This window comes from Rhea pennata, chromosome 15 (assembly GCF_028389875.1).
Source record: "Rhea pennata isolate bPtePen1 chromosome 15, bPtePen1.pri, whole genome shotgun sequence".
Lineage (NCBI taxonomy): Eukaryota > Metazoa > Chordata > Aves > Rheiformes > Rheidae > Rhea > Rhea pennata.
Window position 1 is genome coordinate 3567219 of NC_084677.1, and position 12870 is coordinate 3580088.

The 12870-nt window shown below is 40.1% G+C and overlaps 1 protein-coding gene across 3 annotated transcripts in view; it reads left to right on the forward strand.

The window, feature by feature from the left end:
- The window catches only part of XPO6 (exportin 6), a 62109-nt gene that overhangs the window by 28452 nt on the left and 20787 nt on the right, over nucleotides 1-12870 (forward strand). For all 3 annotated transcript variants that reach the window (XM_062588781.1, XM_062588782.1, XM_062588783.1), the window contains 4 exons: nucleotides 4692-5145; nucleotides 8652-8778; nucleotides 9557-9666; nucleotides 12510-12618. In XM_062588781.1, the coding sequence (XP_062444765.1) occupies nucleotides 4692-5145; nucleotides 8652-8778; nucleotides 9557-9666; nucleotides 12510-12618 (800 nt within the window). The remainder of the gene's footprint in view (nucleotides 1-4691; nucleotides 5146-8651; nucleotides 8779-9556; nucleotides 9667-12509; nucleotides 12619-12870) is intronic.

Genomic DNA, 12870 nt, shown 5'->3' on the forward strand with positions numbered 1-12870 from the left:
TTTTGGATCTGATATATGTTTCTCCAGGGCTATACTGATACAGAGTTGTGGTCAGAGTGTACTGTGTTCTGTGAATTAACAAAACTCTGACAGGTACCTTCAACTCACTTGTCTTTGGGAGCTTAAGTTAATCAAAAGTCTCAAATCTCCTCCCTGTGGCCAAATTGCACTAATCAGTTGTGTGTGTTAAGCTTTGGTCTTTTGATGTGGTGTAAAATTTTCACATTTAAATAAAAATTGGACAGGAATTTCAAGTGCTTCTGTCCTAGAAGGGCATAAGACACTTCTACATTTATATATAAAATAAAAAACTTAAACTTGGTTCATTTTTAAGGGGAAAATTCTGCTGCAGTAAGAAAATTTAAAAAAAGAGAGAAAAGAAAACCTCAGTCTAGAGCATTGCTTTGCATGAGTGAACTGCTTGGGGATGTCTGGAGTGCTAACTTCATCCACCCTGCCAGCAAGTGCTTCAGCATACTGTGATATGACATTAAAAAAGATAGTCTTCCAAGGCAAAAAGCTGATTAATGCTAGTTTCAACACTGCTGGTAGCAAGTGACTCGGTGGTCAATAATGCTGTATTTGTACAAAACAGCTTGAATTGCTCAGTAAGCCAAATGCACTCTAGCAGAGTGTTACTTAATGCAGTCAAATTCAAGGTCATACTTACAGAATGGGCTACTGCGTCTTGGACTGCAGTTTCAAGAATCTTCATTCAGTGAGAGTTTTGAAGAGAGTAACTTGAACTGATATAATCCACAAATTCCCTCTTTTGTTGTCTGAATTTCTAATAGAAAAATTCAGTGGAACAAAATCTGGAATCGTTCTCAGTGGAAGCCCATTTGAAACGTTTGTTCAGTTCCTCAGTGGATCACTGGATTTTACTTACATTGAGGCTGTTTCTCCTCATGTGTGCATTCAACTGATGATGAGTTTAGATAATATTTCTCAAAGTAAATGTGTGCTGAATTTACTACGGGCTCAAAAATTTTGGTCTTCCCCATCTCCCTCTTTTAAACAACAACACAAGAAAGACTTCTCATGTAGCATATTTTCAGGATAATTTCTAGTAATTCAGGCTGCACCAATGGTTCCTTTAGAAATTCCAGGCTGAATCCGTTCCTGCCTACGTATGTTTTTTTTATTTGAAACTTTTTTTGCATTATTTGTGTTGTCCAAACTACTCTCTCTTTATTTAAACTAACTGGTTGCACTTCAGCTTCTTAAAATTCAAAATAGAGAGGCAGTGAGTGCTTCACACTTCTGTCCGTTGATTGCTCACTTTCCGTATTTTGTGACAGACTTTTTTTCCTTTTTTTTATATTAACTAAATGGTCTCTATGTCACTATTTGATGGGCATTAAGCTTCACAGAATGGAATAAGAGTATGAATAGGATTGCTAACATTTAGAACCAAGAACAGCTTTTAGACTCCCTAGACTGGATTTTAGAGACAGACAAACCAGCAGTTGTGCGACTGTAGCAGCTTTGGGGGCATTTTTCCAGACTTTGTTTATAGATGGGAATGAATGCATTTTTGGAAGGTGACCCTTATGGGAAACATGGGTTCAGTGATCTTCTGCCATGAAATTCTGCACAGTGTATGTTAATTGTTTAAGTTTAATTAAATTGTTTAATTTATGTTAATTGTTTAATGTTTGTCCTTCAGATGAAATTAATGGTGTTCCAAAAGGCAAAATAAACCTCTGAGTCCCTATAAATCCTTAATGTCTTCTGTTAGAACCAAAATCTCTTTAGGAACTTGGTAAATCTATATGATGCTTCCTTATTTATTTATTTTTGCACAGGGAAACAAAGTGAAGTCGTTGCTTGCAACTCTTGTATAGTTTTTAAATAGCATTTGTGTAGTGGTTATCACATCTGCTTTACAAGCTGAAGGTCCTGGTTTCAAGCCCCAGTGGAACCAGCACCAGGAAATCTTTGGGAGGTTGGACTAGATGATCTTCAGAAGTCCCTTCCAGCCTTACTGATTCTATGATTCTGTGACTGTGCTAAACTTGTTTCTTTTTTAAACCAGTCAAGCAAAGGAACTCTGATGTCCTGTACTGGGAAACACTGATGTTACTGGATCAGTATAGAATTAATTTGCTACTAATCTCTCAGCCTCAAAATGTTTTCTCTGCATAGTTTATCTCTTTACTTGATGAATAACTTCCTTTGGCATATTCACTCATGTAGGGTAAACAAATGAGTAACAGCAGTTAATATTTGCTGCTTCTTACTCCTGAAATGCTAACATGATCCTTGCCTCCTCCAAGAGTTTTCTCCTTGTGCATGAATGCAATTGTTCCTGTAAATTTATTACTTGTTTACAATATAACACATAAAATTGCTTAAACTCTGAGCTTCAGTGATTTAACAGGGTGCAAAATACATATTCAAACCAACTGCTGCAAAGTGCAGGGACTTAATTTGCAATTTCTTGCTGTGGTTGATCTTAAGATAAGGATCTTTGTCTAATTTTGTGGAATTTGCTGAATTGGATGTTTGAAATGCATGTCCACTTTTACAAAAGCCCAATGCAAGCAGCTCTTGAATTGCAGCATACTTATGTTTTGATGGGGACTTCCTTGATAATAAGGCTTAAAGTACAAAGTTAACTAAACCAGCTGAAGTGACACAATACATGAAAAAATTTTGGGGGTAGAGGGAAGAGGAAAGAATCAACGTTAAAGTTTGGCAAGGAGTTTTGAATTTAGTGATGCAAGATGTTTATCTTGATTGAAAATGAAAGCTTAAGAGGAATCTTCATCGTTCATGCTTCTGAGTACTTTGGAAATAGCTCAGTAAATAATATCTCTTTCTCATTGCTGTTATGCTGGGCCACTTCACTTTCAATAAATTCATATTTTTTTTTTCTGCAGAACTGTAAATTCTGTAATACGGTGAATGCTTGTGGATTTTTAAAGATGAAGAAATTATTCACGCTTGGGGAGAAAAATGTTATTGAATGGCATGGAGAAGCTGAATTGGTTTTTGACTTGTGATCTGTGGAAGCCTGTGAATTAGCACACAGTCTAGTAGATATTGTCTGTTTGGGTTTGCATAAAACTTTCACTAAGGCTTCTTATTAAAAGCTTTTGGGAAAGCAAGGCCATCATGGGATAAGGGGAGTCTCTGCATTGATGATTAATGGGCAAGAAGGCAGGAGGTGAGGAATGTGAGTGGAAATGTTCTCTTGCAATGAGGAGGAGGTCACCAGTGGAGTAATGCTGCGGCGTGTACTAGTGAACATCTTCATAGAAGACCTGTGGAAAGGAGTCAGCAGTAAGACAAGGAGGTTTGCTAATGGCATTAAGATAGTCAGAATAGTAAAAAGAGAGCTGACTGAAGATTTGCAGGAAGGTCTTGTAACTGTCTTGACTGGGCAACTGGCAGGTGAAATGCAATACAGATAAAAGTATTAACCTGCTTTTGGCAGGGAGGAACAATATTCATCTCATGAAAGATCATGGGCTCTAAGGTGACCTTTACTATATAAGATCAACATCTTTAGCGTTATGCTAGATAATTCTGTGAGAACTTAAGGTCAGTAGCAATCAAGAACAGAGCACTACCGTGGTGCTGTGTGGGATTATGTTTCACCTGCATCTTGAATAGCAGGTGCAGTTCTGGTCCTCCCCTATCAAAAAGGATAGAGCAGAATCAAAAGTCTCATGGAAAGGCAATGAAGATGATTAAGAGTCTTGAATGACTTCCATGTAAGGAACAAGAAAGCTAGTACTCTTCACTCTCGAAAAGAAGTTGAGGGGGAGGAACTGCAATAGAGAGCTATCAATTGAGTGACATGAAAATTAATAGAAATTTTTTTTTTTACTGTTGCTTTGTTTTATAGAAAGAAAAATGAAAGTAGCAGATGGCAGGCTCAGATAAAACAGGGTAGTTCTTTACTCAATGTATAGTTAAGCTGTGGAACTCTGTCATGGGATGTTGCACATGTTAAAAGTTTATGTGGGTTCGGTGGGAGGCTGGATAAATTTATGGAAGATAAATCTTGTCAGACAGTGGGGAATTCTTCAAAGTCTGTCTGGCTGAGGAAGCCCTTGTACGGTGAGTGGCTGTAGGCTGCGAAATACGGTATGTGCTTGTGATAGGCTTTTAGTCACCCTAAGAAAAGGTGCTGGGCTTCGGTCTGACTCAGTAGGTTCTTTCGTATAATCCACAAACTATCGTACGCAAACAAACCCAGCTTTGCCGAGTTTCATTCTCATAGGGCTGCACCAGAGAATTTTTGCAATCTGAGCTTGATGGGGGGAGTGAGTATTACAGTAAGTCTAAAATACACCTGAGAAGTTGCTATCATCACCTTTTCCAAAACACTGTGCCTCTATGTTACTGAGCCTGACTAGAAGGGCAGTACTGAGCTGACACTTAAGTATTTGTTTGTTTAAAATAGCCCCTACTAGCAGGGGCTTTACTGATCTGCTGTGAAATCTGAGCAAAAACTTTGGGAAAGCTTTGGAATACAAAATCGCTAGGTCGGGAAGAGGTCCCCCGTGTTGCTTTGCAAAGCTGTTAATCCTGTGTTCATCTCAGACCGGTATTTCTACACTAACTTGCTGAATGGCAGAGGCTCCAAATGGCTTTTGATGTGTAGCCAGAGCTTACAAGTGGGTTACCTGAAGGTAGTTGCTTTATTGGATAATGCAGGTATATGTGCTTTCTCCTAGGTGACCTGTTAAGTAGCCTGTTGCAGAGTCCCAGTGCAGCCAAATTATTGAACCAGCCAATCCCTATCCTTGATACAGAGAGTGAATATATATGTTGCCTGGCACTGGAGTGCCTGGCACACCTCTTCAGCTGGATCCCTTTGTCCACTAGCATCACCCCATCACTCCTCACCACCATTTTCCACTTTGCTCGCTTCGGCTGTGACACTCGAGTTAGGAAGATGTCTTCTGTCAATGGCAGCAGCCAGAACTCAGTATTGGGACAGGAGCGTGGCCGACTTGGCGTCTTGGCTATGTCTTGCATCAATGAACTGATGTCTAAGAACTGCGTGCCTATGGAGTTTGAAGAGTATTTGCTACGGATGTTCCAGCAGACTTTCTACCTCCTGCAGAAGATTACCAAGGAGAATAATGCCCATACGGTGAAGAGCCGGCTAGAGGATCTGGATGAAAGGTAAGAGAAACCAAACAGCTAAGTAGCTGTGCTAGGGCCTCTTGCTTTCTAAAGGACTGTCTTTATTAATTTGTGGTCATGCATGGTGTGTCTAATCACCTTTCTTTCAGAGTTCTCTGCTGGTGGAGCCAGGCAGAAAGGTAGGTGCACGAAGGTAAGGTACTGACAAGGGGCTGAGCTTGCTAAGTGACCATGGTGGTACAGGTTTGTATTCTTTCCTGTCCTCTTCCTCCCCTTCCCCCCGTTCGTCACTGTTTGACTGCAGGTCTGAGGTGGCACAAGAGCTGAACCTGCCCTTCATTCATTTGTAACAGAGCAGCAGAAGAGGCACAGTGAGGTAAAAGAATTGCAGTATTCCCTTTTCTGGTTGGTATCTGCCTTCTCTGTCTTAAACTCAGATTTACAAAGAGTGGGTAGATATTCTGCAAGTCATGACTTGAAAGAGAGTAGAAGTGGTTTCATACTCTTCATAGAGATGTGACGATTCTTGATTGCTTTTTTTATTTCTACTGGTTTTTTTTCTTTTTTTAACAACACTGGAAGATAGGTTGAGGAGCTCCATTCACAGCGGTGGTGAATGACTCCGCCTCAGCAGTGCTTTTGTATGCTTTTTGAATGGAGGTAGCAGGGGGATTAGCAGCGTCTCAGGAGGCTGCATATTCCTTTCCATCTTGCAGAAAGTTACTGCCGTGTTTGTTGCCTGAAACAGTTTGATTCTTTAATATCAGATATTCCTACTGGTAGAAGTAAAAGCGAGACTTGTCTTGCCGTTGAGTGGTTCAGTCCATGTGTTGACAGGGTGGTGAAAGAGGTGATGACTTGATACTGCCTTTCATCGCAGGCCTGCTGGCAAGCGTTTGCTTTGGGAAGGCAGGCAGACTGGTGCTCATGTTGGCAAACGTATTATAACTGTGTGAATGTGCCCAGCATCTTGTTATGGATGTATGGTGATGGAAAAGTGTGAGACTGCTGTACTTGTTCCCAGATGCAGCAGCAAGGATTTTGAGGTTCTCTTTTTCACTTTGATAGCTATCCGGGAGTGAAACCCAGGAACAAACTGTGGGTCCGTTTGTGGAGATGACTTGCATGTTTGTTCTTATTCTTTACAACTCCCTTTTTTGTGTCTTTAGATACAGTTGTATCTTTGGGATAATAAATCTAGATTAATTTCAACTTCTGTTTAACAGTGAGTTCTACTTGCTCCTCCTTTTTGACTAACGCACTCTGACTTCAGTATTGCTCAGCTTCCTAAAACAAGGCGGGACCTAGTACAGTTGTAATCTGTGGACTTTGTATGTGGCACATGCACATAGAGTCTCTACCCAGTGATAAAATTCTGAATTTCGGAACGCTGTCGTGGAAATCTGGAAGTCCCTGTATGATTCTGTTTCTCTCGTTTCTTCTGTGGAAAATGTCAGTAAGCGGCCTTCGTTGACAAAACCGTGGAAGATCTGTAGCTCTGCTACAGACATCATTTTACTGTGTCATTATGTTCTGCTGCTTATGGATATTATCTGCAGAGATTGATGCATGTAATTGAGATCCCTTTATATTCATTACTACAGTCTGAAATACAAATGTAACTGAGATGCTCTGGAGACTCTTTGTAAAACTTTAACTGACTTCTGCAGGAGTGGAGCTTTCTCTGAGCTGACTCTGTCCTCAGCACAGAACTGGCTTTGACTTAAAGATGGGAAGATTTTTTTCCCCCCTTCTTCACTTAGTGGTATAGATACACTTTTGCTTCTAAAACTAAAGAACTTGCAGAATGAAATTCTTTCTCACTTGGACTAACAAAGTCCTCATCAAAACTGGCACTGTTGAAACCACCTTGCTTCAGTATATTGCTGTCTTTGGAGCTAGTCTGCCCTAAGTCTGTTCTTTCCCCTTTCTTGTGGTGGCTAATCTTTTGTTTTATTTTAAAGTCAACGTGACTTTGTATGGATTGTACTGGCAGACTAGTGCAGAAGAAGATTAAACTTGAACTGTCTTTCACCTTCCTGTTCGTGCTAGCTTTAACTTGATGATTCCAAAATATTTTATGGAATAGGAAATGTCTAGTAAGGTTACAAGCAATAGCTCAGAAATTGCAGCTTAGGCGGTGGGACTCGTGGAACAGGGTGCCAAATAGTTTGTGGTCTCTGATCAACACGTAAAAAAAAAAAAAAAAAAGTGTTTTGGTCTGGATACTTAGTTTTTGCTAAATGCTTTTTAATACTTTACTGACCAAATGCTTCAAAATCAATGAAGATGGTCCCGTTATAGTGATGGTAAGTCTTGCCAAATGGACAGTGCCGAGTCAATGCAAATCTAACCTTCTTTTGCATGTTCCAAATATTGTATGGTTTTGTGGGCTCACAGTAACTGGCAGTGGTGCACCATTTTGTTAGCTGGTAACGCTTCCAATCTTGAGTGAGTTCTGAGTTAGAAGGAGCAGTTTTTCCCCTCAAAACAGAGTGTACAGGAATAGAGCAGGGCAGTATAATAGAACTGGCCTGTTCAAGCATGTCTGCGACCTGGTTGCTAACCCTAGTTTCCTGTTTTTTTTTTTTTAAGAAAAACGTGAAATACTCTTTAGAACTCTTAATGTATGGGAAAGACATTCCTGTGTGCAGCCTTGTAACTGGGTCACTGAAGCTCTTGGTATTTATATAGCATCATAATGCTCTGCTCATGTATGTGGAGTGATGGAATACTTAATTATTTTCTGTATAGATAGAAGCGGAGGTGGTTTCTAACCCTGACAAAGTTCATATTCTGCAGTGCATGTTCTTGTTGCACAGTAACAGCTCACCCACAGTGGCCTTTAAATTTCCTTCTAATAGTGAACCCATGTGAGACTTCTGAAAATTTTGGCAGCAGGTTCCCTTTTGGATCTTCACTTTGTGCAGTCCCAAGCGTTGAATACGCCTGAGTTTTGGCAAATGACATTATTATTTATTTATTTATTACTGTCTAATTCAGTCGCAAAATACTAGGCTCAATATGGAAGTTTATGGATGATGGTTGATGAGAAACAGACCTTTCCAGCCCTAAACTACATGGCTGTCCAACCACCTGTTGTGAATTTTTAAACGCTTGTATTGCTAACTCTTGCATTAACTTCTTGCTTTCAGCTGAATCTCCTCAGTGGTGCAGTTATTTAACTAACCCTGTATGCACACTAGTAAGATGAGCCTTACAATTAAATACTTATTTCTCTAGGGTGGGGGGCTGTGTTTACTTGCAGGTCTGATGAAACTCAATTATATTTATCTGAATATTAAAGTTGCTTTTGACTAGACTGTTTTTTCTGCTGTTTCAGGTATTAATGGAATGAAGGGTTGCCCATCCTGTAGGTAATTGTTGCAGGGCTTTATATTTTAATTGTCCTACTGGCTATTAATTGTAACTTTCTTTTTAATGAAAGGGTTTTGAATGAATTTATTGCTATTTCAATGAAATTGCATCCCCTTGTAGAGTCCTTCATGTTTTCTCAATTATGTTTTCTTTTCTTTCCTGTGTAGCTACATTGAGAAGTTTACAGACTTTCTCCGTCTCTTTGTGAGTGTTCACCTACGAAGAATTGAATCCTACTCCCAGTTCCCTGTGGTTGAATTTCTGGCGCTGCTGTTCAAATACACTTTTCATCAGGTACACCACTGCAACATTGTTTTTCTTGGTCCTGTAGCCTCTTTTTCCTACTCTGTCCTATACAGTACAAGTAGCTTATTTTCCCCAGTGCATTTGATAGCTAAAGCCAACCCAGAAAAAAGTAATTAACGTGTTTTACCCGAACTTGTGCTGGGGACTCTTAAATGACATGATCTGCTGAGTCTTTCTCTTGGATTTAGTTGGAAAAAAGTAGTCAGATGTAGTTACCTTGCCTGAGTAACTTTTCTGGTGTTTAACTTTGGTTCTGCTTATATTTTTCTGCTAGTCTTTAGAAAAATCAGTTACTTGTTTTATATTTGGGGGTGCTTTTCTTCCTCCTGCAACTGCTGCTTTTACTGTTTCTGAGACTTTCATTGTGCTTGTTCTTAACTATTTTCAAAAAGTTAAACCCTGTGACATCAAATAACTGTTACCCTGATGTAGAATCTGTCACAGTGCATTTCAACATGTGAATAATGACAAGGAAACAGCTTTATGAAGTGCTAGAAGCTGATGGAGCAAGCCATAAAACTGGTTAACCACCCTTGCAATTTCTGGGTTCCTACACTGGTGCTGAAGTTCTTGCTCTTCTTTGAGAGTTGAGACTTGAAAATCTCCCCAGCGATCTTGTGGACATTTTTCAGTGGAACGAGAATCCAGTGCTTAATGGAAGTTCTTTCCATTGCTTGAAGTGCATATGAACTCGTATTTTCACTATGATTAAAAAACAATCTTGCCATAGTTCATGATCCTCATAGTGAATTTTGGTGTATTTCAGCCTACCCACGAAGGCTACTTTTCCTGCTTAGACATCTGGACGCTCTTCTTGGATTATCTGACTAGCAAAATTAAAAGTCGTCTGGCAGACAAAGAAGCAGTACTCAACAGGTGAGAGCCAGGAAACCGTCAAGATGTGATGGTGTAACGAGATTTTTCTGGTCCCTGTGGAAGAACTATGAAGAACAAGCCATTGTTCATGCCAGCTTCGAACATACTCGAGTTGCATGAGGCACCAGTTACTTTCTTTTGTTAAAATTCCTGAACTCCTTTTGAATGAGTCTGTGCGATAGTAATGGAAACTTCAAAGTTTAGATTTTTTTCTGTGTTAAAACTGAGCAGATTAAGGCAAAAAAGTGTTACTTAAATATTTTGTGAATATTTTGTAAATACATGTGAATCTAGCAAGGAAGAGGAGAAAGCTTTGGAGTCTAAAGTAGAAGTGGATATATTTAAGCAAATAGACCAGGAGAATTGGAGGATAATTAATTGAGAAATCCTGATGGCACTAAGTTTGGATGTTAAGTTCTGCTGACTTACCTCTGTGACTAATGATGTGTTGTGTACTAATTACAGCTCTGGTTGGCAGCTCTTCCTTTGTTGCCTCTTAAAATAGGTGACTCATTTTATTAGAAGTCCCTTTGCTGCCATTTTAAAAAGACTAGTGAATTTACTGATATCTTGTTCAAGTTTGGCAGGCTTAAAATTTATAAACAGGACATGTGCCCTGTTCTGTTTCACTAACTGTTTATTTCCCCCTGAGTATGTTAAACATAAGTAAGTGGTTAGTTACTGAAAGACAGCCTGGCATCATAATCACAAAGAACAAATGTGGAACTAGCTTACCCCAGACGGTTCTCTTCCTTTCAGCATGGGAACTGTGGGTTTTTTAATTTCTCAAATAGCATGTATTTGCGTTTGAGTTAGGCTGTAATCTGTTCCCAACTAGCCAGTGTGTCTGCCTAATACTGGTGAAGGCTGCCTTGGTACTCTGCTCCCTGTCTTCGTCTGGCAAACACAGGCATGCGATTTGTTATCTTCATATTGATCCTTTTGTGATGGAGAAAAGCTCAAAGGAAACAATAACTGTTTCTCTTACAGATATATTAGATTGTAAGAAATGACATATAAGTGATTGAAACTCATACTGCTGTTTTGTCAGAAGTACCTGTCCTTAGTGGCAACTTCTATAGCTACAACTTCCTTCATGCTTTAAGGCATGCAAACACTTCAATTTGATAACATGGGTGTGGTTACCCAACAGGAACACCAGATGAAACTTCCTGTTCTGTGGTTTAGAAGCTTTGCGTTTTGTGCATATTACAGTTATACTATTGGATAAATTGCCAAATCCAAAGTTACATCATCTTATTACAGCAAAGACAGTAACTCAGCCTCCTTGCGTTGAAAGCTTCCAGCTGCTTAGTTAGTGACACAGCTGACTAGTCTGACATTTGGATTACATCATGCTCGGAATCTTGATGTCAATAGGTATTAATGCCTAGTTTTCCAACTTGATCTTATTTAAAAAATGACATAACTCACCCTTGACGCAGACCAGGTCTTTCAAGAAAAGAAGTTTAAAAATGGGAAGGGGGAGCGGACAAAAAGAACAAACAAAAAAGCCCGGTAGATTCTCAAACTTTGGCATTGCGTTAGCAAGAGTAGGCTCTCCATGCTCAGATGGTTCTGCACTGATTTTGCAATTTGACATTATTCTTGAGTGATCAAGACAAAGAAGGATCCTCTGTGCTCTATATCTGCTGCATAGTTCCTGAAAGGTCAGAGGACGTTTTTCAGTGACATGACTTTAGCATTATAGTACAAGTGGGAAAAGGAATGGCTTTTACTTTAATAGAGGGCAAGAGCCTAGTATGAGCTGCAAAAATACCTGCAATTGTGTTACAGACGTTGATGTAGACATTCTTGAAGCTACATTGAACAGCAAGAGGTCTGAAAAAAGAGACCTCTTATTTATAGACCTGATCTCTGAAAACTTAAACCCTGTGTAAGATCACTGGGTAAGAAATAACCCACAAATGGCCCTTGTTTCACCTTAACCATCTGGCCAGTCCTCTGCTCTTAACTTTTAACCTCTGTTGAAGAGCTGAGAAATGTGATTAGTGCCACTGATCCTTTATCGTATCGATTGCTCCTTGCTTTGACTAAGGATTAATTGCAAAACTGTGGCTGAATGAGATGGTGCTGAAGATACTGAATTTATTGGCCAGCTGCCTTGGGGAAAGAGGATAGCAGAACAAATTGCCTCGGGGAGGCCTCCTTTTGCAGAAAGTAGCAGTAACTTTGCTCTGCTTCATCAGTTCCTTGGTGCCCACTCAAAAGCCAAGCACAGGCTGAGGCTGCTGAGGAGCAGGTGAAGCAGGAGGAGCTGCTGCAGCCTCCTGTTACGGCCGCCTCTTCCTCCATTCTGGTGGCAGGTTGAGCAGACTTGAGAGGTGCTGTCATGTGCTGGGAACCAAATGGAGTTACCCAGAGATAAGGCCAGCGCAGCTTTCAGAGTATCAAAACGTGTTCCTGGTGTTTGCAAGCAGGACATGGGTAATTTTTGTGCATCAGAAAAAGCTCACACTGTTCACATGTATATGCTGCTATTCCTGTTAACTACTCCTGCTGCTTTTCCTGTTCAAAAACTTCTAGGCATCTTCTCTTGTTAAGTTGTCGATTTGGCCCTCAGAGATATGGAGATGTTGGGTGTTATCATAGGCTATTTCCTTGCAGATACACTGTAATCTGAAATGACATATTATTTTCAATCTTGATCTGTTTGCCAATTTCTCAACAAACCTGTAAAGCCATGCTGCAGGCTCTTTGCAATGTCCCACATTAAGCATCCGTCTGTTCTGCACCTCTCCTTTGCTGGAAGGGCTGAGGACAGAGCAATCTCCGCAGAAGTATTTCATTGGTCTCTTGCTCTGTTTTCTCCATGGCCACAGGTACGAAGATGCCTTGGTTCTGTTGCTGACAGAAGTGTTGAATCGAATCCAGTTCAGGTATAACCAGGCACAGTTGGAGGAGCTGGATGATGAGACACTGGATGATGATGTAAGGAGCAGAGTTGAACAAGGACAGCTGTGGGTCTGGATATGAACAGTTGTGTTGGTTAGGGCTAGGATGTCTTTCCCAAAACGTGGTCAAGTTTTTGGAGCACAAGCTAGGCAGTTGCTGCTTCGCTCAATTCTGTGTGGGTTTTGAGGTTTAAAGGAGAATGAGTTGTTTTTATCATACTAAAGTCACACTAAAAGGATATGACCTTTTGTTTCTAACCTTGTCACGGGAATAATACGGGCACTTATG